The sequence below is a fragment of the Neovison vison genome, chromosome 1 (assembly GCF_020171115.1).
Source record: "Neovison vison isolate M4711 chromosome 1, ASM_NN_V1, whole genome shotgun sequence".
Lineage (NCBI taxonomy): Eukaryota > Metazoa > Chordata > Mammalia > Carnivora > Mustelidae > Neogale > Neogale vison.
This window is the reverse complement of record NC_058091.1, coordinates 114,420,631-114,448,344: the sequence shown is the minus strand read 5'-3', so window position 1 is coordinate 114,448,344 and position 27,714 is coordinate 114,420,631. Positions and strand designations below refer to the sequence as shown.

Sequence of the window (27,714 nt, the reverse complement as noted above, 5' to 3'; positions counted from 1 at the left end):
AAGAAGTCAGCCTCACCAAGAACTTTTAGCATTTGGGTTTGAATGACTGCCAAAGAAATGGGAAGAAAAAAAGAGAAGAAAACCAAATGTAACTTTTATACAACAACAACAACAGCAACAACAACAACAACAGCTTTCATATCTAGGGTTTTCTCACCCCCGCCCCCCAAGGAAGAACATTCTATTTTTGAAAAATAGGCTATCTTCTTCAAAAATGTTAATGTTCTACGCGACAAAGGCTGAGGAGCTGTACTAGATGGGAAGACATAGAGGGAGAGGAGAGCTCAGTGCAGCAAGTCATCCTCGACCTGACCGGCACTGGAGAGGCAAGCATGCTGTGAAGGACATTATTAGGTCAACTGATAAAACAGGAATACAATCGGCAGATTAGGAGAAGTATCGCATGAATGTTCCATGTGTGGAAGGTCATGTAAAAGAACAGCCTTATTCTTAGGAAATCCACACTGAAACTTAGGGATCAAGGGCTATGAGGTAGGCAATTAACTTTAAAAAATAATGAATTAATTTTGAAAACTGAGATCTGTTTTCAGTTTTATGGTAGACTTTTAAATATATTACTGGGAGATGCCAGGTCTCCAGCCCAGAACGCTGTATGGCATCATCATGAAAAAGGATACCTTCAGGCTGGTCCCCAGGTGATGGAATCCCCCCGAAGCTGCAACAGCCAGAAAGCCACAGAGAAATGGTGTTCATTCGAGGGCTGCCTCCAGGTACCCAGGCATAAAGTGAGCCACACTTGTAATCATTCTTAAGGCATGATGACTGACACACTTTATAAGGGCTAATACACTGCTGTCTGCTCCAGGTGACTGACAGCTTAAAAGGAGTATTGCTCATATTGTCGAGCCAAAAGGGGCTTTTATACTTATTGAAATCAATGCTTTCCTAATTCAGGACACTGCTGAACCATACATTTCTGTGTAACTTAATTTGATACAAGTGGATATTCTAGAACCAGACCGTCTGGCTCAAACTGCCAGCTCCATCACTTTCTACAGGTATGACTTTCAGAAACTTACTTCACCACTCCTTGCCTCAGTTTCCACATTTGTAAAATGGGGATTAAAAAAAAAATACTGACCTCATAGGATTATGGTAGGGATTAAATGAGTTGACACTTTTAAAACACAGAAGTGCCTGGCCCATAGTAAATATTCCAGGAATGTTATCTTTTAATATTGGTTAACTATTGCAAAAAAGAAGACAGAAGAAAAAAAGAGGTAGTGACATAAATTCATTATCTAGGACTTTGATATTCACCTATAACACAGAAAGGTTTTCGGGCAAATCTCAGTCTTCCTTGCCATCCTCTATAACGACAACAGCAACCCGCAGACCAGATTCGAATGATGAACTCCAAACCAAAGACGACAATCATCACGAACTCCTAAAATATGAAATAAGACATGTTAGAGAGAGGTGTTACAGAGCAAACCACAGCGAGAAGCTCCTGGGCATTTCTGGACATTCAGGCACTTCATCTAAAGTATAGCTGTTAGTGCCCCGAGTTAGCCCCTCTTCTTCAAGGCGAACTAGCCCTGGAGCGCACGTGACCCTCACATTGTCTGCACCTCCCCTCACGGCAGGCCATTCTATTCAAGTCCAACACTGTACGAGTTTAGGAATCAGCTTTAATACTAAATGTGCAGGTTGAATTATAGCTCTGCCTTGTGCGGCATATACAGTGGAACTGACATCAGCCACCCAGTAACATGTGAAGTACCTGAAAATCAGGAGGGGACCTTGAAAACACAGCTTTACACTTGTACAAAAAACAGACTTTCATTCTGCTGCAAGAAGTGATATCATCCTTAAGTCCTGAAGAGTCCTTCTCAGAGAAAAAGAAGTAAACACATGGAAGGATACTGAGTTCTTCTGTTATGGTGTCAAAATCTTCTTATAAGACAGCAAGTTTCAAAGGCATTATTGTGTGTGTGACACATATATTCTTTGCCTGAAATGAGACCCTGATCTCCAGATTTGAAGCTTGTTCATGCTTCTGTTGTCTTTTGGTGAGAGATACCCAGAATATAACACCCGCTCTGGGGAAATGACTGAGATTATTTAGGAATAGCTGAGAGAGAACCCTGGGCAAAGACCAACTAACGTGGTGCATTAAGTAACGGGTCATAGAATGAGAAACCAAATGGACTTTGTAAGAATAAAACATCTCTGGAGCAAGCATGTCATAGTCGCCTTGTTGTCCCTTTAGACGGAGAGGCACTGAGTCTACCAAAATTTATTCTCCTTTAAAAAATAATTCCCTTTCTTTTCTTTAAACAAGGGTTGACTTAGCATTTATAATGCAGAATGATGCGCATTAATTGATTTCTATTATAATTAATTACAAAAGGGATACATGGTCTTTATTAAAACATTTAAACTTCACAGAAATAATATAAAGCATAGAAAGTAAAGATCTGAATCTCCCACCCTGCATCCCAAGATAAAAACTGTTATCAAATTTAGAAAAATGGCATTTTTGTTGCAAGTTTCAGGCAAATGTCTCTCTCTTCAGTTTGCACATGTGATAATATGTCACACTTTTGCAGAGCCCAGGAGAGAGAGATTATTCTATCCTGTTATTTTGTACGAAGTAACCCACAAATATTTCTCATGATGAAAAATAAATCTCCACGGTCATCGCTGCTTACTTATAGGGACTTAAAACTTTAAACTTGTGTTTTAAAAGTGTAGACTCGTTTAATCCCCACCATGATATTATGAGGTAAGTATTTTTTTTAATCCCTACTTTATGAATGAGGAAACTGAGGCCAAAGTGCCAGACAACCTGTACTCAGTCCAGCAGACCTTTCCACACAGAGAAAACATGACCCAAGATGCCCATGTAGTTTGCCTGTGTCCAGTCTAGTTTCCATGGCAGGTCCACTTTTTCATCTCTGCCTCTAACCCCTACTTGTGCCAGGAAACTCAGCACACCACTGGTGAAAGGCCTTATTCTAAGGGATACCCAAGAGCTTGAGCCACAATGCACATCAGACAATGTTTTTTTTTTTTTTTTTTAAGATTTTTTATTTATTTATTTGAGAGAGAGAGACAGTGAGAGAGAGCATGAGCGAGGAGAAGGTCAGAGAGCGAAGCAGACTCCCCATGGAGCTGGGAGCCTGATGTGGGACTCGATCCCGGGACTCCAGGATCACGCCCTGAGCCGAAGGCAGTCGTCCAACCAACTGAGCCACCCAGGCGTCCCCAGACAATGGTTTTTTGTTTTCATAGGAATGGATGACACCAAGAGATGCATGGTCATTATTCTAGAGTAAGGCAGGCCACCACTGTACCGCTTCTATGTTACACTGAGGCAGGAGAGACTACACCTACAAATTCTTGACTCAGGGCCCGTTGTTCAGGAATATTGCTTGCGGCTGGTGGGTTTGTTTGTTTGTTTGTTTGTTTTGTTTTGCATTAGGGGGAAATATCCTTCATTTCCAAATAAAAGAAGAGGAGGCTGTAATTGAATCTCACCACAGGGTCATAGTTTCTGCCTTGGGGAAAGTATACTAGGGTCAGAAGTCTCTTCTTATTAGACCATTACTTGGTGTTCTCTACAAGGGCTAAAATTATTATTATTATTTTTTTTTCCAATTTATTTATTTTCAGAAAAACAGTATTCATTATTTTCTCACCACACCCAGTGCTCCATGCAAGCTATGCCCTCTATAATACCCACCACCTGGTACCCCAACCTCCCACCCCCCCGCCACTACAAACCCCTCAGATTGTTTTTCAGAGTCCATAGTCTCTCATGGTTCACCTCCCCTTCCAATTTACCCAAATTCCCTACTCCTCTCTAACGCCCCTTGTCCTCCATGCTATTTGTTATGCTCCACAAATAAGTGAAACCATATGATAATTGACTCTCTCTGCTTGATTTATTTCACTCAGCATAATCTCTTCCAGTCCCGTCCATGTTGCTACAAAAGTTGGATATTCGCTCCATGCAAGCTGTGCCCTCTATAATACCCACCACCTGGTACCCCAACCTCCCACCCCCCCCGCCACTTCAAACCCCTCAGATTGTTTTTCAGAGTCCATAGTCTCTCATGGTTCATCTCCTCTTCCAATTTACCCAAAAGCACATACCCTCCCCAATGTCCATAACCCTACCCCCCTTCTCCCAACCCCCCTCCCCCCAGCAACCCACAGTTTGTTTCGTGAGATTAAGAGTCACTTATGGTTTGTCTCCCTCCCTATCCCATCTTGTTTCATGGATTCTTCTCCTACCCACTTAAGCCCCCATGTTGCATCACCACTTCCTCATATCAGGGAGATCATATGATATTTGTCTTTCTCCGCTTGACTTATTTCGCTAAGCATGATACAATAAATTGGAAAAAAAAAAAAAAGAAATTAAAAATAGAGCTTCCCTATGACCCTGCAATTGCACTCCTGGGTATTTACCCCAAAGATACAGATGTCGTGAAAAGAAGGGCCATCTGTACCCCAATGTTTATAGCAGCAATGGCCACAGTCGCCAAACTATGGAAAGAACCAAGATGCCCTTCAACGGATGAGTGGATAAGGAAGATGTGGTCCATATACACTATGAGTAAAATTATTTTTTAAAGATTTGTTTATTTGTGGTGAGAGAGAGAGCAGGCATGAGCAAGCAGGGAGAGAGGAGAGAATGTCAAACAGACTCCTTGCTGAGTGCAGAGCCTGCCTCCGAATTGATCTCACCACCCTGAGATCACGACCCTGAGACCATGACCTCAGCCGAAACCAAGAGTTGGACACTTAACTGACTGAGCCACCCAGGTTCGCCTAAGGGATAAAATTTCTAATCCTTGGGTAAGCAGCAATGGAGATGAGAACTCAGCAGATGACTATGGGACATTTCTTTCAGGCCTGGAGCTCAGGCTGTGGGGGATGGGATAGGGAACAAAAGTAGGAAAACCACTTTGACCAAATTCTGTCTATTGGTTCCTAAAATATCCACTTTATTTCAGTTATAAGGAACAAAATATTATTGACTCAGAGAAGGGAGAGCATCCTGAATCTGAAAGGTGGGGAAGAGATCTAATGCCGTGTATTAAATCTCCAGAACTTTCTCATCTTGCAGGACTAAAACTTCATATCTTTTGACCAAAATTTCCCCTTTCCCCCATCCCTTCAGTCCCTGGCAATCACCATTCTACTCTCTGCTTTTATGAGTTTGACTTTCTTAGATTCAACATCTAAGTGAGATGGTGCAGTATGGTCTTTCCATGTCTGATTTACTTCACTCAGCATGATAGCCTCCAAGTTCATCCACGTTATTGCAGGTGGTAGGGTTTCTTTTCTTTAAAGGCTGAATATTATTCCATGGTAATGTATACTCCATATTTTCTTTATCCATCTGTGCACTGAGGGACACTTAGGTTGTTTCCATATTGAGGCTATTGTGACTAATGCTGCAACAAATATGGGAGTCAAGATCCTGACTTCATTTCCTCCAAATATACGCCCAGAAGTGGGATTGCTGGATCATATGGTAGTTATATTTTTAATTTTTGGAGGAGCCTCCATACTATTTTCCATAGTGGCTGCACCAATTTACATTCCCACCAACCAACAAGGTATAGGGTTCCATTTTCTCCACATCTTTGCCAATACTTGTTATCATTTGTCTATTTGGTAATTCTTATATGTGTTAAGTAATAGCTCATTGTGAATTTATTTATTTATTACTAACATATGATATATTATTTGCTCCATGGGTACAGGACTGAAATATCAGGCTTACACACTTCATACCACTCACCATCATTGTGGTTTTAATCATCAGCATTTCCCAGACGATTAGTGATGTTTAATGCCTTTTTAGATACCTGTTGGCCATTTTCATGTTTTCTTTTGAGAAATATCTATTCAGGTCCTTTGCCCATTTTTAAGATCAGGTTATTTAAAAATTTTTTTTCCTTAAGGATTTTATTTATTTATTTGACAGAGAGAGAGATCACAAGTAGGTGGAGAGGCAGGCGGGGGGTAGGGGAAGCAGGCTCCCTGCTAAGCAGAGAGCCCAAAATGGAGCTTGATCCCAGGACCCTGAGATCATGACCTGAGCTGAAGGCAGAGGCTTAATCTACTGAGCCACCCAGGTGACCCAATTTTTAAATTTTTTTAAATTAAAAATTTTTGTTTGCATTCAGTTATGGAAGTTCCTTATATATTTGGATATTAACTCCTTATCAGATATTTGGTGGGCAAATGTTTCCTCCCATTCTGGAGGCTCTTTCTTTACTCTGTTGATAGTTTCCTTTCCTATACAAAAGCTTTTTAGTTTGATGCAATTCTACCTGTCTATTTTTGCTTTTGTTGTCTATGATTTGAGGGTGGTATACAAAAAGTCATTGCACAGACCAATGTCAAGAAGCTTTTTTTCAGGGCACCTGGGTGGCTCAGTGGGTTAAAGCCTCTGTTTTCGGCTCAGGTCATGATCCCAGGGTCCTGGGATCCAGCCCCGCATCGGGCTCTCTGCTCAGCAGGGAGCCTGCTTCCTCCCCTCTCTCTGCCTGCCTCTCTGCCTACTTGTGATCTCTGTCTGTCAAATAAATAAATAAAATCTTTAAAAAAAAAAAAGAAGCTTTTTTTCTACATTTTCTTCTAGCAGTTTTATAGCCTTGGGGCTCACATTTAATCTTTCATTAATTTTGAGTTGATTTTTATGTATGGTGTGAGAAAAGAGTCCAATTTCATTCTTCTGCATGTGAATATCCAGTTTTTCCATTTGTGGTAAAACTCTCTGCAAGTTAGGATTAGAAATTTATTATCCAAATTTGATAAAGAGCATCTAGAGAAAATCTACAGCTAATGTCATAGTTAATGGTAGAAGATTGAATGCTTTCCTCTAAAGTCAAGAACAAGGCAAGATGTTAGTTTCATCTCTCTTATTCAACATAGTTAAAATAATACAGTCACTGTGGTAAGGTAGGTAAAAGAAATAGAAGAAATAAAAGGCATACACACTGAAAAGGTAGACATAAAACAGTCTCTATTTGCAGATGACATGTTTGTCTCCAGAGAAAATTGCAAGGCAACTTCAAAAAAAAAAAAAAAGCTTAGACCTAGTAAGTGAGTTCAGTAAGGTTGCAAGATTAAAGATCAACATACAAAAATCAATCACACTTCTGTATACTAACAATGAGGAGGTCAAAACCAAAATTAAAAGCACAAATTATTTATAACCATTCCAAAGAATATAAAATGTTTAGGTATGCACTTAACAAAACATGTAGAGGATATGCATGCTTCAAATTAGAAAATTTTGATGACAGAAACCAGAAAAGACCTAAATAAATAGACATACCATGTTCACGAATTGGAAGGCTCAACATAATAAGGATGTCAACTCTGCATAAGCTGATCTACAGGTTTACAAAAATTTTTATCAAAATCCAGGCAAGCTTGCTTGCTTGCTTGCTTGATTTTAGAGAAAGAGAGCATTTGTGCATGCAAGTGCAAGGAGACACAGAGGCGGAGGGACAAGGAGAGAGTATCTGAAGCAAACTCTCTGCTAAGTGCAGAGACTCATGTGGGCTCTATCTCAGGACCCTGAGATCATGACCTGAGCTGAAACCAAGAGTTGGACACTTAACCAACTTAGCCACCCAGGTGCCCCTCTGCAAATTTTTTTTTGTAGTCAAAAATAAACTTACTCTAAAATTTATATGGAAAGTCACAGGCCTTAGGATAGCTTAAAATATCCTAAAAAAGGAGAATGAAGTAGTAGGCATTAATTTATCTGATATTAAGGCCTACAATATAGATTTAGTAACAAGACTTTGTGATATTGGTGGAGACACATACAGAAAAATGAAACAGAACAGAGAACTTAGAAATATACACAGAAAAATATGGATTTGGATAAAGATACAAAAATATGGGTTTTTTAAAACAAAGATAAAAAGCAATTGAATAGAGGAAGAAATAGCTTTTTCAAGAAACAATGCTGGGGTAATTGGACATCGATATGCAAAAAATATGAACCTTAATGCATATCTCACACTTTAATAAGAGTCCATTCAAAATAGGCCTTAGCCCTAAATGTTGAAGCTATAAAACTTTTAGTAGAAAACACAGGAAAAAATTTTGGAATCTGTGTTAAGAAAAGAGTTTTTAGAGTTGATGTCAAAAACATAAGAAATAAAGGAAAAAAATTGATAAACTGGGCTTCATCAAAAAAGAGGTTGAAAAAGACAAACTATAGACTGGGAGAAAATATTTGCAAAACACATATCTGACAAAGACCTAGTACCTAAAATATATAAAAACTCTCAAAACTTAAGAGTATAAAAACTAGATAATTCAATTAGAAAATGGGCACAAGAAATGAACAGGTATTTCACTAGAGATGATGTCGGGATGGCAAATAAGGCATGTGAAAATATATTCAACATTACTGGCCATATGGGAAATGCAAATTAAAACCACACGAGAGAACACTACACACCTATCAGCATGGCAAAAATAAAAAATCATGTCCACACAAAATGTCGGGGGGAATGCAGAGAAACTGGATTACTCATGCATTACTGGTACAGCACAAATTATTTATAGAAGAAAACAGTTTGATAATTTCTTAAATTATATATTAAATTTTATATATTATATATATTAAATTTCTTAAATAACTAAAGATGTAGTTATTATAAGACTTAACAATTATACCCTTGGGCATTCATGCCAAAGAAATAAAAACTTAGATTTATACAAAAACCAGTACCTGAATATTCACAGTAGATTTATTCATAATGACCCAAACCTGGAAACAGTCCAGATGTCTTCACTGTGTGAATGGTCAAACAAGCTGTGGTACATCCACACCAGGGACTACTACTCAATAGTAAAGATAAATGAACTACTGATACACAGAGCAACTTGGATGATTCTCTAGGGAATTATACTGAGTACATCACATTTTTGAAATGAAAAAATTTTAGGAATGCAGAGCAGATTGCTGGTTGCAAGAAGTCAGGAGTGGGGAGAGAGGTGGAAAGGAGGATGTGAGTATAGTTATTCAAAGGCAACTTGACAGGTCCTTGTGGTGATGGAGCTATTTGGAGCCTTGACTGCTGTCTTGACATGACCCTCTACATGGGATAAAATTATAGAACTGAATACCCACATACAAATACATACCTAACGACATACAAATACTCCAAGGAAAACCGGGAAAATCTGAATAAGATCTACAGATTCTATCAATATTATTATCCTTTTTGTGATATTAGAGTTTTCCAAAATTTTATCATTTAGGGAAACTACATAAAGTATATGTAGGATATCTCTGTATTATTTCTTACAACTGAATGTGAATCAACAATTATTTCAGAAAAATTTTCAATGAAAAATAAAAGCCATCACCCATCATCTAGCCAATGGGTAGACTCAGAAGAGGAAATGTGTTCCTCTTCAAACTGAGATACTAGATAAGATCATACTGTGTTTTGGCTTAATGGTACTCACTAAATGGCACTTTGGATGGAGTCTCCTTATTTTATTTTCAAATGACTTAAAAATACAACCATCTGCTATACTCAGCTGAAATTATTTAGATTAGGGCTGGATCTTCTGATTTCAGTTGGATCAGCCGAGTAACAGGTTCTGGTGCCTTTGCTGCTGTACCTCAGGATAAATCAGTTCAAGTTCTCTGCTTGTTTTTAATTGAAATAAAATGTCTATTATTTACTCAAATGGTTGCTGAAGAGATTAGTGAATAATTATTGGAGTACTTGACCTAGTTGGAGGAAAGCTGTAATGTAAGGCTGGTGTTATTAACAATGGTTCTTTCCTTCTTTATTGAAGCTTCTAAAAGCTTGGATTTGACAGCTCCCTATAGAACAAAAGGCAATGTTTATGATTTTTTTTTATCAACTGTTTTGAAGAAGTTATAGTGTTTCCACATTTGCATTCACAGGATTTTGGTAAAACACAGAACACCTTTCTTATCCTTCTTAAAGACTAAGAAATTGCATATAGAAATTAAGAACCCCAACAGGCAGTGGTAAAACAAGTCCTGGGTTCTATCTAGAATAGTTATTGAGAACACTAACCTGGCACTAACTCTCTTTTCTAGATATTGAGGAAGAATCGTTATATTTTCCATCAGAGAACTGTGATGCTATTTCATTAATATAGATGACTTTACTGTACAATTCAAGATTTAAATTCTGTTCTTGCAGTTACTTTATTTTTGAGTTATTCAAAGTGGTTTTGGGTACAGACTGATTTTTTTTTTTTTTGGTACAAATTCTCAATGCCTAACAGCACATGTTCTAATTGTTTTCTCATTAATTAATAGCACTGTTCATTAAAACACTGTGACCTTTGTCTAATCTACAAGCTGTCTGCTGTGACCATTAGTTTTTTCTGGTTTTATGCCATCAAATGGCATTTTTGTGAAGATGAAATGTCAACATTATAAACCCCATGACATTTGCACCAATTCTTGAAGAGCTGTGGCTAATTAGACATACAAAATTGGAACTACTGCCTTTATTCAGAATATCAACATAATCAATTTCAATGTGTGTGTGTGTGTGTGTGTGTGTACTTAAAAGTAACACAGGGCTAGCAGGGCAGCATGCCTCCTTGCATGATCCCTGGAGGGAAAGGATCTGTGACGTAAACTGAGTTATAAATTTTAAGGAAAGTCATCAGTCAGAAGGGTTGCAGTTATAATTCTTTGTAATTTGGAAAATTCTACTAGCATAATACATATTAAGGAAATGAAATTAAGATCTAGAGATCGTTCCACATTTAAATCAGAATGTGGAAATAAATACACAAAAGCAAGGCATCTTTTTGGATATTTGCCTCTTCCTAGAACAGGAAAGACCTCAAACACAAGCTTACTGACCATTACTTCATGGCCATTATATGCGTCCTTCTTCGATCTAACTTCATTTCAAATTTCTTCTCACTTTTCAGGGTGGCACATTAACTATTCTCTTAATACACTAAGTATTGGAAGAGAATTAGAGAGCATGAATGTTTCTTCCAATGGGACCGATTTGATTTGGAGTTGAAGACACGTCAGTACCTTCAGGATTATGCTTGCATCTAGGGAGAGTGATGAGAACATGACAGAATTTTACCAAGTTGCTTAGGGGATACTGAGTGGGGGTGTGCAGAGAAAGGGGACATCGTACTAGGAGTAGGGTAGGCATGGGGAGATCAGAACAAGGTGTTAAGGGACATGGATGTTTCCTACCTTTGGAAACAGTGATTGAGATGGTTTTGAAAGCCAGCATCTGAGGCTGGTCTTTTTGTCTGGGACGCTTAGGAATATACTGATAGACGAATCTACCTCAGGAGCACCAAGAAAATTCAATGCCTCCTAAGGTCTTCCCTTTTTGGTTGGTTGATTCCTAAAACTTGCCCAGCAATAATTTATCCTTTCAAGTTTTTCATACCTGTTAAAATGCAAATCTCCCTCTGAAAAGTAATTCATCAACCATATTTATATGCAATGTTCATTTTTTTAAAAGATTTTTTTTTCAAGTAATCTCTGCACCCCACATGGGGCTCAAACTCACAACCCCAAGATCAAGAGGCATATGCTCCACGGACTGAGCCAGCCAGGTGCCCCTGCAATGTTCATTTATCCCAGGGGATTTTTCAGTAGGGCTTAGGGAAGGGGGTAGTTTGAAATTGTCTCATTCCAAAAGACTGATTTACACTTTATTTCCGAAGAAGGACCAGGGGCAGGTTTTCTATCAGGTGTTGGGGCCACAGGTTGAGAACATATAGGCCTGGGATAGGAAGCCGGTGCTCCCTTGTTGGGGAGGAGAGCAGAGAAATATAGGACAAGAGTGAGGAACAGAGGACATCTCTAAATTCCCCCCAGTTCAGCCTAGCGACGGTCCCTTGCACCCTAGTTGCTAGGTGAGATGTCATGATGAGGATGTCTGCTCGCTTGTCATGACTTCAGACACTTAAGGGTAGGCTGGTTGCTGTCAAGTGCTAAGATGCCTACCTGGTAGGAGGGAGCTGTCCAAGTGACCCATTCTGTATTCATGTTTTGTATTCGTAAAATCACATATCCATCAGGACAAAGGGTGCGTCAGGCATTCCGCTCCACCTGTCACATTGTGGGTTGGGGAATTCTGTCCTTGGTATAGAGCCACAGGGGCGCTCTCTGCTGAGGTGCCCAAGTTGGCGCTAGGGCTTCTCGCACATTCTCCTCTTCCGTCTCTTGGGAACAGAAAACAGCCTCACTGAGTTCTTTTTTGGTTCCCCACCCCAAACCAAATTAAACCTCCCTGGGTTTGAGATTTATATATGGGTGTGTCTACATGTAGCCACATGTGTATGTAGCAGGGATCAGAACTAAACCTCTGAATCATGCAAGCTAGAAAAAATTGAAAACAGTTTGCTGTACCTTGAACTGAACCTAGATAATCATTCTGCTGTTGTTTCACCAAAAAAAATCACAAATGAACCTGCTAGCATTGGAAATTGAAGCTAAAAGCTCTGAATCAGATCAAAACGGAAACACCAAGAGAGTCTCCAAAATGAATGAAATCAAGCCAAGTTTTCATTTGATTTGAATTGCTGATTTGTCAATTTCTCATTATCTTACAGGCTTTTCTTTCTCTTGGGAACTGTATGAGCTTGCCCCCAAACAATATAAGTAACAATTTTTTCCCTGCACCCTCCCCCAGCCTAAGTAACAGCTCAAAATTAACATTGCTACCAGAAATAAAATTATCCCTTGCTATTGGTTTTATAATAGGAAAATATGCAAAGGCAATGGGCTTTTTTTACTTATAAAAATTTAAGGGGCGCCTTAAGTGGGTTAAGCATCTGCCTTCAGCTCAGGTCATGGTCCCAAGGTCCTGGGATCAAGCCCCACATCAGGCTCTCTGCTCAGTGGGGAGTCTGCTTCTCCCTCTCCCTCTGCCTGTCTCCCTGCTTGTGCTCTGTCTCTCTCTCAAATGAATAAATAAAATCTTTAAAGAATATTAGAATACTTATAAAAATTTAAACAAAATTCCTTAAAACAATTTCAATGAAAAGACATCCTGACCTTAAGAAATTGGTACATATCAGCTAAGTTGATCATAGAGCAAATATTATCTTTTCTTGTTGGTGAAATTGGTCTTGCAGGTTGTGGTTAACACCTGTGACAAGAGTTAGGACTGAATGTCTGCTTCCCTCCAAAATCAGATGTCAAAGCCCCAAGTCCCAGTGTGATGGTATTTGGAGGTAGGTCCTTGGAAGGTAATTAGGTTTAGATTAAGTCATGGAGGTAGGGCTCTGTGATGGGGATTAGTGTCCTTATAAGAAAAGGAAGAGAGAGCTGCTCACAGGACCCCCCCCCCCCACAACCCCATTGTGGGGACACACCCAGAAAGCAGTGGTCTGCAAGCCAGGAACAGGGCCCTCATTGGGGAATAAAATCAGTCTTCACCTTGATCTTGGACTCATTTGTTGCTCAAGCCACCCAGCCTACATATTTTGTTATAACAGTCTAAGCACACTGAGACAAATGGCTTTTGTGCTACCAAGAGGTTGAGAGTCAGGTCAGGACTGGGTGTGTTCTTGGAGAACTTTTTACTTTTTTTACCTGGGAGTTATATTTCTGCCCTTATAGCCACCCTTGCTTGGACCAAAGATAGGTGTTCTGATACTAAGGGGTCCCTTGATTTTCAGAAAATCTGCACCTTGACTCTTCTTTTAGGATATTTGCATAGTTTAGTATGTCTAAATGTTCTGTAACATTTCTTTCATTTTTAGGTTTTCTGCTTTTCATGAATTCCCTTTACAAATGAATACCATAACCATGCAGGATATAGAGACGGCTCATGTGTCTCTTGCCCTTGAGTTTGTAATCTGTTTGGGACGATGAAACACACGCAGAGAACTCACAAACTGATAAGCAGTGAGTGCTGAGTGACGGTCCCTTGAGAAAGTCTTTGCTCATTGTGGCAAGTTCTCTACATAGGCAGGCCCTCGCTGAATGTTTGCTGAGGCTTCCTTCTCTTCGAAACTTCAGGTTCAGCAAAAACTAATTAGCATGCTGCTTTATCAATTCCTTAAGACCAAAATCTGCAAAAGGGCTAGCTAGAAGTAGAAAAATTAGAATAAGTTAATTGGCCTATGATTTTTTTTTATAACCTGTCTATTCAGCACTATTACACTAATTGCAATTGGAGAGTGAATGGTTTCTCACCACAAGGCGTCTTGGTGTCAGCATGTGCTTATTTTGATTAATCGAAGCTACAGAAGAGTAACAGTAATTATCTAATTTCACTCCTATGATTTATAGCACTGAACAAGTTTGTTTTCATTTGGGGTCACCTGATGATATCTCTTTCTTTTTACTACCTTACTACAATGATAGGATGTTTTGTGATTGGTTAAGAAAGGGTCTTCTTTATTTTTTTTTTAAATATTTTTATTATCATAAGAAACAAAACAGACCAGAAGTAACCATATGTATGCCAATGTTTTTAAGATTTTATTTATTTATTTATTTATTTTGACAGAGACAGAGATCACAAGTAGGCAGAGAGGCAGGCAGAGAGAGAGGAGGAAGCAGGCTCCCAGCTGAGCAGAGAGCCAGATGCGGGGCTCAATCCCAGGACCCTGGGATCATGACCTGAGCCGAAGGCAGAGGCTTTAAACCACTGAGCCACCCAGGCGCCCCTATATGCCAATGTTTTTTTTTTTAAAGATTATTTATTTATTTATTTGACAGAGTGAGATCATAAGCAGGCAGAGAGGCAGGCAGAGAGAGAGGAGGAAGCAGGCTCCCCGCTGAGCAGAGAGCCCGATGTTTTTAAAGCAGGTTTTGCTTATAGAATATCAGTATCACTCTACAAGGCAGATACTCTGACTAAAATCAGGACTACAGGGGCCATTATGAACTCAAATGCCATCTTAGCCACTTGGTCCAGCCAAGCACTGTAGGACTTTATTAAATTCCTGACAAACGGTATCACTGATCTTATTAAGACAGGATTACATCACGAACTGGCAGTGATCTCAAACTTAAACATGCATGAGAAAATAGCTGCCATTGTAACCAGATTCCTGGTAAGAACACTAACAGATACATTAGGAAGGACAGAACAATGCATCTGTATGACGACTTCAAGTAAGGCATTTGTACTCAAACTTCCTCAAAATCCTTCTATTATTTTTTTTTTTTTTTTTTTTTTTTTTTTTTTTTTTTTTTTTTTTTTTTTTTTCCCAATTTATTTATTTTCAGAAAAACAGTATTCATTATTTTTTCACCACACCCAGTGCTCCATGCAAGCTGTTCTATTATTTTTTGAAACCAATTCTAACTACTCTACGCCTGGTACATTGAAGCTGACCAGACTGTCTCTGTCAAGAAAGATAAGAAAAGTTCTTAAGACAGACTGGGAAAAGACAGAGTGAGTGACAGTTTGTTCCCTTTACCTGAGTGTATTTCAGGTAGAATCCTCAAACATTTTGGGTTTTGGAGGAAGTGGAACTTCAGGAAGGAGCTGAAGGGGCTCTGGAAATAGCCAGTGTTTTATTTATTCAGTAAGAAGGAAGGCAGAGGCTGTGGGGCGGAGGGTGGAGCTCTGAAGTCTTCAACTGTTGATGTGTCCAGTGGGAAAAATACTACTTGTGGGTAGATTGGGAAAACACTAGGCATAATCTGGAGGAAACAGAAAGCTTTGGGACCATGGCTTTCAGAGGCCAAATGGCAACGGGCGGGGTGATGGCAGAGTCCAGCAGAAATCAGTTACTATCTTGTTTTCTTCCCACGTCCACAAGCTATTAGGCTGCACTGCAGACCTCTATATGCTATTGGGAGAAATCCTCATGCTTTCTGGGATCATCTAATCCATCTTTCTTCTAGGCCTCCTGATAGAACATGAATTATTTTTATTTTTATTTTTTGAGAGAGAGAGAGAGAGTGTGTGTGAGCAGTGGTGGGTGAGGGGCAAAGGGAGAAAGAGAGAATTTTTTAAAAAAAGATTTTATTTATTTATTTGACACAGAGAGAGATCACAAGTAGGCAGACAGGCAGGCAGAGAGAGAGAGGGGGAAGCAGGCTCCCTGCCGAGCAGAGAGCCCAACACGGGGCTTGATCCCAGGACCCCAAGATCATGACCCAAGCCAAAGGCAGAGGCTCAATGCACTGAGCCACCCAGGTGCCCGAGAGAGAGGGAATCTTAAGCAGGCTCCACACACAGCACGGAGCCAAATGCAGGGCTTGATCTCACAACCCCAAGATCATGACCTGAGCCTAAATCAAGAGTCAGACGCTTAATGGACTGAGCCACCCAGGTGCCCCTGAACACGGGGTACTTTGATTTAAAATAGTCTTGGTCTCTTCCTCTCTTACACATAATAATTATGCTCCCTTATAAGCATCGCAATGTATTTTGTTATCTAACATGCACATTCTGCCCGTTACCACAGTCCGTGTTACTGATACTGATAGTGGGATTCAGTAACCAGGCTCATGTACAAGAAAAAGAAAGACAAAATTCTAAGAATAAAAATCTACAGGAAACCCTATTAACAATACATCCCACCACAAATAGAAAATGCGTATCACATCTCATTGGAAACTCTGATAAATGTAAAGTGTTAACTATCCCCAAAGTATGTAAATCAATGGCCCTGTAACAATAGCCCATTAATAATACTTTCTAAATTGGAGGAAATTTTGAAGTTTTCTGACCTTTTGAACATTTAGATCATAAAGAAAAATCAAATATATGCAAGATCACTTAGTTTAATAGCTTCAATTTTATTAACCACGGGAATCTTCATGTGAATCTTTCATCCTTTATGAAATCCGTCACGATTCTGGGATGTTTATTCGTGTCTCTAATTGTTTCTAGTTATCCATCAAATTCATTCAAGACTAGTCATGCTATAAATCAAGAGTATTCTTAAATTGAGTAAGATGTAGGGCTTATTCACTGATAAACTTGAACAAATTTAATGAGCTCTCCTGCCTGTTGTTCATTTGAACGATTAAACAATAGATTAAGAATCAGTATGTCTTCTATACCTACTGGCTTAAGAAAAACTGAGATGAAGATAAAATGAGAAAGCGATTTGGGAAATTTCCAGGTATTTTAGAACACCAATTTTTAGGATCCTTAAGCATAAGACATAGCTCATGGCAGATATTTTTCAATTTGATTTAATGGTGAGTTATCCTGACAGCTAAATCCAAGGAGTACTGGAGGTATCCCTTGTTTTTAACATACCCTATTTCTGTGTTGTGTTATTCACCAAGCCATGCCCTGATCTTAATTTTTCTTTTTTAAAGATTTTATTTATTTGTCAGAGAGAGAGAGAATAAGCAGGAGGAGCAGCAGGCAGAGGGAGAAGCAGGCTCCCCGCTGAGCAAGGAGCCTAACGTGGGATGCAATCCCAGGACTGACCCTGGGATCATGACCTGGGCCAAAGGCAGATGCTTTACCAACAGAGCCTCCCAGACACCCCCTCGTTTGTTTTTCTGAAGTTTCTCTTCTAGAGAGAAAATGAGTTTTGCTACATCTAGTCTTTATCCCCAAGATGGTTCCTGTTGTCCATAAACCATTACTCTTATTTGCCCATAACAGTATTTGGAATGCAATTTTCTGCCAACCGTGTCTGCTCACCTCATCAACATATCTTAATTAACACATCCCTGACTTCTTGTCACCCATTATGCACACCTGCCAAACAACCTCTGATCGGCGATGGCCTCCTTCTGCAGGATGAATTGCCATCACTTGGACTGATTTGGAAAATTACTTAGTGTAGGAGGGAACTGATCTGTCACGGTCATTTGAAACCCTCCTCTGCTCTCCTGCTCTTTTATTTGGTTGTAGACTTATTCCTTCCCGGCAACACGACACTGGAGTTGGAGAAGACGGTAGTAGTATAATGACATATGAGAGGACCGATGCACAATTTTAGCTAATAAAGCATCCCGCACGCAATTTGTGACCAAAATGGTGGACGTACAGACCCACACACTGACTTCCCAGGGCATCAACACGTGGGCTCTGAGCAAAGATAACTGTCTCTTCAGAAGGAGGGTCTGCCCCAGAAAACAACGCGTCGGACAAAGTGCGCTCCTCACCATTTCTGAAGCGGCGTAGAATGTTTGAATAGATGGAAAGTGATACAGCCGTGTCAGGTTGACCTTTTGTAGAATCCAGACAAAAGAAGTCATGGAGCAAGGTGTGCTGAAAGTAAATTTACTCAGAGTGAGGGGGAAGGGGAGGCGTTGGGCTGAAGGGAAGAGGAACAGGGACCAGAGACAGATGCTCCTAGGGAAGCAAGGAGGGCTCTGGGATATTTTCTCAGCTGAAAATGTGTCTCCCTTTATCATTCTTGCTTGGCTTCCAGACTGGTCCATGAAGCCTCCATGGAGGAAAGGCTGTCAGGCCCAACTCAAGGTAGCCTGACTGCAAAGCTGTGAGCATAATAGCCTCTTGTTGGGGCCAAAGCCTGAACAGTCGCTCTGCAGATGTGCTTGTGGGGGAGACTTGCTTGCTGTTCCCCCACCTCTCAGCCCCATATCTTGACAGGCAGGGAACAGAACTGTATTAAGACAAGGATTTCAACCCTCCCGCCCTGCCACCAATTAAGAGTATCTAAAAGTCACTGAACGTAGTTTTCAAAGGCTAGCTTTATATATCTAACATTAGGTATCTTATCGGAGATTAAAATTGTTTATACTCCTGAGAGTTCCCATTTTTACAACTTCATCCATTATTTTACCCTGCCTGTCTGCATAGTAAATGCAGGCGCAGTGGAATCTTATCTTTTCAAGGAGCACAAATGCAATTCATTACTTCCATTTAGATTCTCTTAATTCGGAATTTGTGATCATTCCACTGGAGTTTGGGTAAACCTCATTTTTGTGCCATTTATTAAAAGAGGATTTACCAGGCAAATTAAGAGCAGAAATGAGAGGACAAGAGGGGGAAGGTTTAACATATTTAAGAGGAAACAGTTTTCAAGATGCTTCATAGTACTTATTTGCATTGAAACAATTAATGGAATAATTACAACCAAGTCATCTCATTAATTAAAAAAAACCCAGCAGGATCTTTATTTGGCAACAGTTTGTTAGCAGAGATTCCCTAAGTATCGACTCAATGAAACATTGGTAAGAAATAAGCCTCCTCCCAAATTCTAATTACCCCCGTTCAATCATTTTAAATGTTTCCTAAACATAGAAGTAAACTTTCCAGTAAGCTATAGCTAGCTACGTAAATTAGCGTACAGACATGTGTCAGTCTGGGCCCATAGGCACCTCGAGGATCCTGTGATGGCTGACAGCAGCCTCCATCCTCGCTGAAGCATGACAAGATGGGCCAGATGGAAGGGGCTGTCGCTCATCCCATGGGCTTGTGTGTTCTGTTCTGATTCTTTTTGTATCTTTCTTGTGACTTGACCAGATAGAAAGGCCTATTTGCCTCTTCCTCCCTGAAACGAGCCCCTAGATACCTAATACACTGCAAGTTCCCTTTCGGAGGAAGTAGAGGGCCAGCATGATGACTTGGTTTGGTCACTCTCAAACACTGGAGTTGGGGCGCCTGGGTGACTCAGTGGGTTAAGCCTCTGCCTTAGGCTCAAGTCATGATCTCACGGTCCTGGGATCAAGTCCTGCATCGGGCTCTCTGCTCAGTGGAGAGCCTACTACCCCCCACACCTCTCTGCCTACCTCTCTGCCTACTTGTGATCTCTCTGTGTCAAATAAATAAATAATTTAAAAAAAAAAAAAAACCCAAAACAAAACAACTCCTTCTTCATAGGGATGTTACCAAGGTTTAAATGACCTAATTTTTGTGTAGTGCTTATAACGGTGCCTGATAAGTAGAAATCACTTTGTATGTGCTAAGTAACATGAATTCATTGGTCCAATATTTATTAAGTGCTTACTACATACCAGGTCCATTTCCAGATGCTGAAGACACAGAAGTGAACAAGGACTCAAAAATTCCTGTACTCTTGATGTTTCCAGTGAGGGAGGCAGATAATAGCATAATAAATAAGTACATTATTTTTTTTTTTAAAGATTACTTATTTATTTATTTGTGAGAGCAAGAGCAAGAGAGAGATAGGAGGAGGAGAGGGAGAGGGGCAAGGAGACTCCACGCGGAGCAGAGAGCCGACCTGGGGCTTGATCTCAGGATCCAGAGATCATGACCTGAGCCAAAACCAAGAGTTGGATGCTTCACTGACTGAACCACCCAGGCACCCCAATAAATAAGTGCATCTTACAGACATTAGAAGATAAGTACTTTAGAGAGTGATAAAGGAGGGTAGAGGTGCTGAGGAGGGCTGGTGGATGTCCAGCCTTAAACAGGAGAGTTGGACTAGGTCTTCCTGAGCAGACTAGAGGAAGTTAAAGGAGTAACAAGCCTGGTGCAAAAGCCTGAAGTGTGGATGAGGAAAAAGGAGACAGGGTGGCCCAGTAGATGGAGTAAGGGGAGAGGAGGAGGAGGCAAAACCAGAGGGGAATGGAGGGTCAGACTGTCTTTAAGAGTCATTATTAGAACTTTGGCTTTTCCTCTGAGAGAAATGGGGAGGGTTCTCCAGGACAAAGTCCTCAGAAAGAACCAGCTTGTTTTCTGTCTCCTCATCATAGCTGCTCTGGTCACTCACCAGGTTTTGTTAAAGATGGGAGATCTTTCTGAGGGCACCCACCAACAATGCAAGAAGCAGGGAGTAGAAATTGGGATGGGTCCCCTCTGTCTGTCTGTTCCAGGCAAGAGGACAGGAGGGAGGCTGTAAGCTGAGAACAAGCTATTCCCTGGCTTGTGCTAAAGCAGAAACCCAAGGCTATAAAAATATTATATCATATCCTCAATTAGATGATTTCCGTAATTATCAGAACCTTCGAGTTGATGCTCTTCTGCTCACTGCCAAGTGTCAACCCTCAGTTCTTCATTCCTCGTCTTCACTGTGGCCCTGAACTGACAAGCTTCCAAAGAGCTTCCACTCTGAGGATGTGAGAAACAATGTAAGATTTGATATGATTTATTGGCAGTAAAGGAAAGAAGAATAGCAGGTACAGAAGGAATCACTTTATATTTAATTTGTATGTATTTTCTAAGATAAATTGAAATGGAAATTAGGACTTGAAATGTTTTTATTTATAAGTTTGTAGGAAATAAAGCCCTACAAGGCTTGCTTATCTTGTTCTGCTTAAATTTTTGCTGGGAATCTAGAGCATCAATAATGCTGCAACAATTCTGGAAAAATTGCCACTTTTTTCTTCAAATTTGATAAATGTAGCTCAGAAGACTCTGAGATAAGATGCAGATAGTGAGAATCAAATCACTCTTTACATTTATGACAGCTATGCCAAAGTTGGGGAGAAGAGACTTCAAATTTCCCTTATTTGTTGACTTTAGAGCTACCTGTAAAGGAGTGACCATAAAGTGAAAACATTATTAAAGAGGCTGGGAACAAAAGTACCATCTTCCCCTGTCTCTCACCCAAATATTCAGTATTTAATACATTAAGGAAAACATATGACTTGCAATTGATACTATTACATATGTGTTGAAATCTTTTTTAAAAAGATTTTATTTATTTATTTGACAGAGAGAGTATAAGCAGGGGTAGAAGCAGTGGGAGGGGGAGAAGCAGGGTCCCTGCTGAGCAGGGAGCCTGATGCAGGACTTGATCCCAGGACCCCAGGACCATGGCCTGAGCAAAAGGCAGATGCTTAACTGACTGAGGCACCCAGGCTTTCCAAACGTTGAGATCTCTGAGTGCTGAGGGGACTGTTTTCAGCAGTGCTGAGTTGTGGGTGCCTACTGGGCACACGGAGTGCTCTTAGCATCTAAGTACCCTCAGGCTGGGACGTGATTCACAGAAGTTGAGTGTAGTAATTTGCTTTGGTGATTTTTTTTGTTCATTTTTTTGGAAAGAGAACCTATTTGAATAATGTTTTTATTCACTGGAAATGTGAGTCTTATAAAAAGTGACTAGTCACCATAGTGGTTAGAAATTTCCATCTTATAATTAAAAAGAAAAAGTTGTTGGCTGTCCACAGAAACATAAAAATGAATTCTGGCTCTGGCTAGGGTCAAATTATGTTGAGACTTTATTTCATCCCTCTATATTTCTGAATGTTACTGAGTCAAGAGAAAGAGTAATCCCTCATTTCAGATGGATTTTTCTTGGAGATTTTCCCAAACAATTAATTCCCCTCCTCGTTGGCTCTCCTGGTTTCATCTCCTAGAAATCTCAAACTTTGATTTTTTAAAGATTTTTATTTATTTATTTGACAGACAGAGATCACAAGTAGGCAGAGAGACAGGCAGAGAGAGAGAGAGAGAGAGAGGAAAGCAGGCTCTCCGCTCAGCAAAGAGCCCGATGTGGGACTTGATCCCAGGACTCTGGGATCATGACCTGAGCCGAAGGCAGCGGCTTAACCCACTGAGCCACCCAGGCTCCCAACTTTGATTTTTTAAATCACCAGCTATCATTTGATGACACGTCAAGGGAAGTGTACATATGCAGGTAATTCAAAGCTTTTTTTTTTTTTTTTAAATAATTGTTTTCCCTTGCAATCATTCTGTCCCAGTGATGCAGATGCTTGTTCCAGTGATCGAACTTTCCTATTGATAGTCTGTTGCTCAGGTGATCTGACTATGATTATTTATGGTAGAGGTTTAAGGCTGGGGGCCCACTCTCTACTGTTCACAATAGCTTAGGTGATAGGTTCTCAAGACAGCAGGACATCATCTATGATATGTGAGGAGGAAATTTTGATTCATCCAATGAGTGTTGGAAAGAGAACTGATATTGGGAAAGACGCTGGATTCCTGCAAAGCACTGATTCCATGCAAACTTGGACATTTCTGGAGAGGAAAGGAAGTAGGCTTTCCAAGGTGTTTCATGTCCTGGAGAACTCCAGCCCTCTGTCCCCTTGGAAAATGAATAGCGTCAGGTGATTGCAATCACCCTAAAGCTTCATGGCTTTTCATTTTACATGTAGGTTTAAGAATAGTTCTTACTGGGGCACCTGGGTGGCTCAGTGGGTTAAGCCTCTGCCTTCAGCTCAGGTCATGGTCTCAGCGTCCTGGGATCGAGCCCTACATCAGGCTTTCTGCTCAGCGGGAAGCCTGCTTCCTCCTTTCTCTCTGTCTGCCTCTCTGCCTGCTCCTGATCTCTCCCTCTCTGTGTCAACTAAATAAATAAAATCTTAAAAAAAAAAAAAAAAGAATAGTTCTTACTGAGCTCTTTTAAATTTCATTAATTTAAAAATTAGTTAATTTCCCTGGGTCTTCTGTGGAATGTTGATTATATGTACTGCAGAGAAAGAAGGCTCTATCCACAGTTTTGTTCCTGTCACTCAGGACCACCAACACTTTGGATGAAGACTGCTGTAAGCTAATACTCTAGTCAAATGTTACTGTTGAAGATGATGCAGGGGGTAAGCCATGTCCTGGGAAGGCATCTGATAAAATGCCTCAAGCCTAAATTTTTTTAAAAAAGATTTTATTTATTTATTTGACAGGCAAAGATCACAAGTAGTCATAATTATCCTTCACAAACACAATTTGATTGGGTCATTGTGCTACTTTTCAAAGGAAGATTTTCTTTTGATTCCCATCACTTACAGCATAAAATCCAAACGACCTGACTATAAAACTAGGTTCTTTTCAGCCTGGTTCTAACCTTTCTCTGAGCCTCTGTTCATGCACCGGACCCCCTGAAATCAGACCGACCCAGACCTTTGTGATTCCAGACCCAGTTCGAATGTCCCCACCTCTAGAAGGCTTCCCCAACTGGCCATGGAGACTCTGTTACTTTCTCTTCTCATAACCAGTTGTTTATTTTACACATTTCCATTATGCCATCATATTTACGGGTCACCTAATCTCTAATTCTACTTACATTTGGTTCTCTCATTCACTTTTGCTTCTTTCCCTCAAGATAAGCAACTGGATCTTTTAATTTAGAAAATGGCTTGGAATTTCACTTTCCATTAAAAACAGGAGAATACAGGATAATCTAAATGAGGCTAGGGCATAAAGCCTAGAACATAACAGGTACTAAGGAAATGCTTGGTTAATGCATGGTTTAGCACAAAACACATGTTGGAAGTGAAACATGAGTAATGTTATTATTACGGGAGGTCTGAGGAGGGAGTGATAACTGTCTCTTTGAATAGGACCAGCTGATCTAAAATGCCATCATAGGAAGCTGTTTGGGGACATGAGTCCCTATTCCTTTTGCCTCTAGACATCATTAGTGAATGACTTTGTCATTACAAACTGACTTTTTAATTAAAATGTTAGTGTTGAATAACTAACTAGGTCATTGCAGTAACTCTCTCTTGTTATATGATCCTATTCATTTTTAGTGTTGGCTACAGACTCATGTTATACTATTATTTTTTAATGTTAATGATCAGCCTGCTTTGATATTAGGTAAAAGAACTTGCTTTAATAACATAAATCCTTAATTATCCAGATTCAAAAGGGTAATTGAAACTCAGGAGAAACTGAGAATGAGCAGGAAAAAAAAAAAAAAGGGAGAGAGAGAGAGAGAGAGAGAGAGACAGAAGTTCGTACACAATCATTGCATTTAAGATTTTGGACCTTGGATTCTACAGTACTTAATTATGCTTGCCTTTAGAGATCTTCCAAAGGAGTGAAAAATTGTTCTTGGACGTTCATACTGCTAAAACTAAAAGATTAGCTGAAATCAAAGTATTTTAATGTCTCCATGGAGACACTGAACTTATCTGCTAATTATTAAAAAGCTTGGTACCAGTAGAAGAGAGTATAATCTAGATCTAGTCATTCATTTAGCACAGTTAGTATTTTTATTTTGTACCTCTTTTCTTCCAGCTACTGAGGACCTCTTTTGTCCCAGACACTGGGGAGAAAGTGATGAACATACAACAAGGGCCACTCTTAATGGAGCTTGTATTCTGGTGACAGAAACCAGTAATGAGTAACAGTGACAAATAAGCAAGAAAATATCAAACAACCCGGCGGGGGGTGCCAGGGGAGGCTCAGAAGATTGAGCGTCTGGGTTTTGGCCCTGATGGTGATCTCAGGGTCATGAGATCCAGGCTCGCCTGGCGCTCCCGCTCAGCCTAGCGTCTGCTTGAGATTTTCCTCCCCTCCCTCGTCCTCCGCTCTCCTCCTCCTGGTACTTGTGGTATCGCTCTCTCTCTCTCTCTAAAATAAATAAATAAATAAAAATCTTTAAAAAACTAAAGAAAATATCAAATTATGGTAGATGCTAGAGAGTCAAAAAACAAACCAAAAAACCAACCAAACAAAAAACAAAACAGGGATATACATGGAGAATTACTGGGGCTTCTTTAGTATGGACTATCAGAACATTTAGTTTTCACACAGTTATTGAACATCTCCTACATGCTAGGCCCTGGGGTACACACTAGGAAATACAAAAACTACTAACTTCGTGTCCCTATTCTAATGGAGTTTTCAGTCTGGCAGAAAGAAGATCTATTTTTGGAAATCAATGATCCTAGCAGAGCATGATGAAGGCTGTTAAGGACCATTGGCTGCTATAGACCCTTCTGTCTGAGCTGTGCTGACTCGGGGCGCAGAGAAGGGAACAAAACAGCTCCGGGGTAGTTTGGGAAACTTCCAGAACGAGGGGATGTGAGTGGAGCCTCGGAAATAAATAGGAATCACCAAGGTGGTAAAAAGAAATGGGAGAACTGGGGTCTTCATCTGGAAGATATATTATTTATAAAGGTGCAGTATTTATAAAGAGGCAGTATGAGCGGGCGCTATAAAGGGCTGAGTCCGGCAGAGTACAGCGCACACCGGGACGAACACAGGCGCTGCTGTCCCGTGGGCGCCCTCACGGGAAACCTCGGCAGGAAGAAGTCTAGACACGCAGGACAGATCAGAGAGGTGTGTGTGTGTGTGTGGCAGGGTAAAGAACTGGGTCTTTTAATTCCAAAAATTATTTGGAACTTTGGTTTTGTCATTTTTAAAATTTTTATGTATTTTTTAATTTTTTAAAAAGATTTTATTTGACAGACACACACACACACACACACACAGAGTGAGAGAGGGAACACAAGCAGGGGGAATGAGAGAGGGAGAAACAGGCTTCCTGCAGAGCAGGGACCCAGATGCCGGGCTTAGTCCCAGGATCCTGAGTATCATGATCTGAGTCAAAGGCAGAAGTTCAATGACTGAGCCACCCAGGTACCCCTACTTTTTAGTTTTTTAAAGTAGGCTCTACACCCGTGGTGGGGCTTGAAGTCACAGCCCCGAAATCAAGGGTTGGGTACTCCACTGACTGAGCCAGCCTGGGGCCCCTTTGTGTTAGTTTTAAAACAAGAAATGATAGAATAATCTGAATATTAAAGGTTTCACATACTGAGAAGGCATTAAAATACTTAGAGTTCAATAAAGTGAAAAATGAAGTATACAATTGTTAAATTACCTTACATTTTAAGTAAAATATTCTCAATTTGCTCTACTGTAACAGTGCTAAGATTTGTTTCTGTCTGCAGCACTATTATTTCCTCTATCTAAACTCCGTAAATGTTTCCTTTATTAAAATTTAGGCTAATTTAAAAAATTCATACTATTGATGAATAGGTTTGTAAAGCTTAAAGATTTCTTTTCTTCAATTTAAAAAAAATTTTTTTTAGCTTAAAGATTTCTTTAACAGAGCTTGATAAAGGGGACAAGTTTGGATGAAGAGTACTTCAAGCCATCATCTGATGCAGATTTGTGTCCCTTTGATTTATTTGACCTAAGGATGCCACTTCTCACCCTCGTGCTGCTCATGACTTTGACTTGGAAATTCTAGATTATCACATAGAATCTAGACATGTGTTTCCGAGCAGGAGGCATGGATAAACTCAAACTCACATCTGGGCTTTCCTGTCACAGTAGGATAAATAACAAAAAGCCAGGTTTTAGGTGAGAATGCTCACTGAAAACAACAGGGCTTATGATAAAGAGTCAGGGCAAAGTTCCATAAGCCTATGGAACTTTAAAAAAGAGATCTAGCAGAAACATCAGTCCTAATAAGACATTAGTGTCTTTCATCCAAAAAGATGGATCATTTCCTTTATCACCTTACATTTGTGTCTTTTGTACAGATAAGGGAAAATTGACTTGTAAGTGCTTCCAAGAGAGAGAAAGTGTCCAAAATAATTGCCCAAAACAAGAAGGGGATATGGGCAGTCTCGTACTTATGCAGCATTGCTGCGGTTAGCTAGGCTGGTATGCTTTATGTTCAGCTGCTCTTATTTGGGAAAAATCATCCTTAACTTCCATGTTACATTGACATCGTTACCCTATTTACAATTGCATATGAGGTGATTTGCATTATGGAAACATGAGGAAAGAGAATAGACTGCATATGCATGATACTCAAAATTCGCTACCTGATTTAACTAGAAAAACAACCTTAAAGAAGCATCACAGACAAGGATGGGGACCGTGTGAGTATCTCGGTGTACAGCTGGTGTGTGATGGGTGCAGTGTTTCTGGCTCTCAGCATCACCTAGGAGGTGCTTAGTGAATATTTGATGAGTGAATAAATGAATGAATGAATCAACGAGCAGCTTGAGATGAAAAAAAGAAAAAATATATATTCTTCTGTCTGCAGAGGTGACTCAAGGCAAGGCTTGTCCTCACTGCCTCCGGCGTCTGACCTCCCTGCATGTTTCTCATTTCTGATCCCCAGCCTAGAGATCTCCAAATCTACAAACAGACA

General features: G+C 40.1%; 1 protein-coding gene across 2 annotated transcripts in view; it reads right to left on the bottom strand.

Annotated features, from left to right (window-relative positions):
• The window catches only part of KCNQ5 (potassium voltage-gated channel subfamily Q member 5), a 532,023-nt gene that overhangs the window by 134,845 nt on the left and 369,464 nt on the right, over positions 1-27,714 (bottom strand). For both annotated transcript variants that reach the window (XM_044254576.1, XM_044254585.1), the window contains exon 3: positions 1,282-1,408. In XM_044254576.1, coding sequence (XP_044110511.1) covers positions 1,282-1,408 — 127 coding nt within the window. The remainder of the gene's footprint in view (positions 1-1,281; positions 1,409-27,714) is intronic.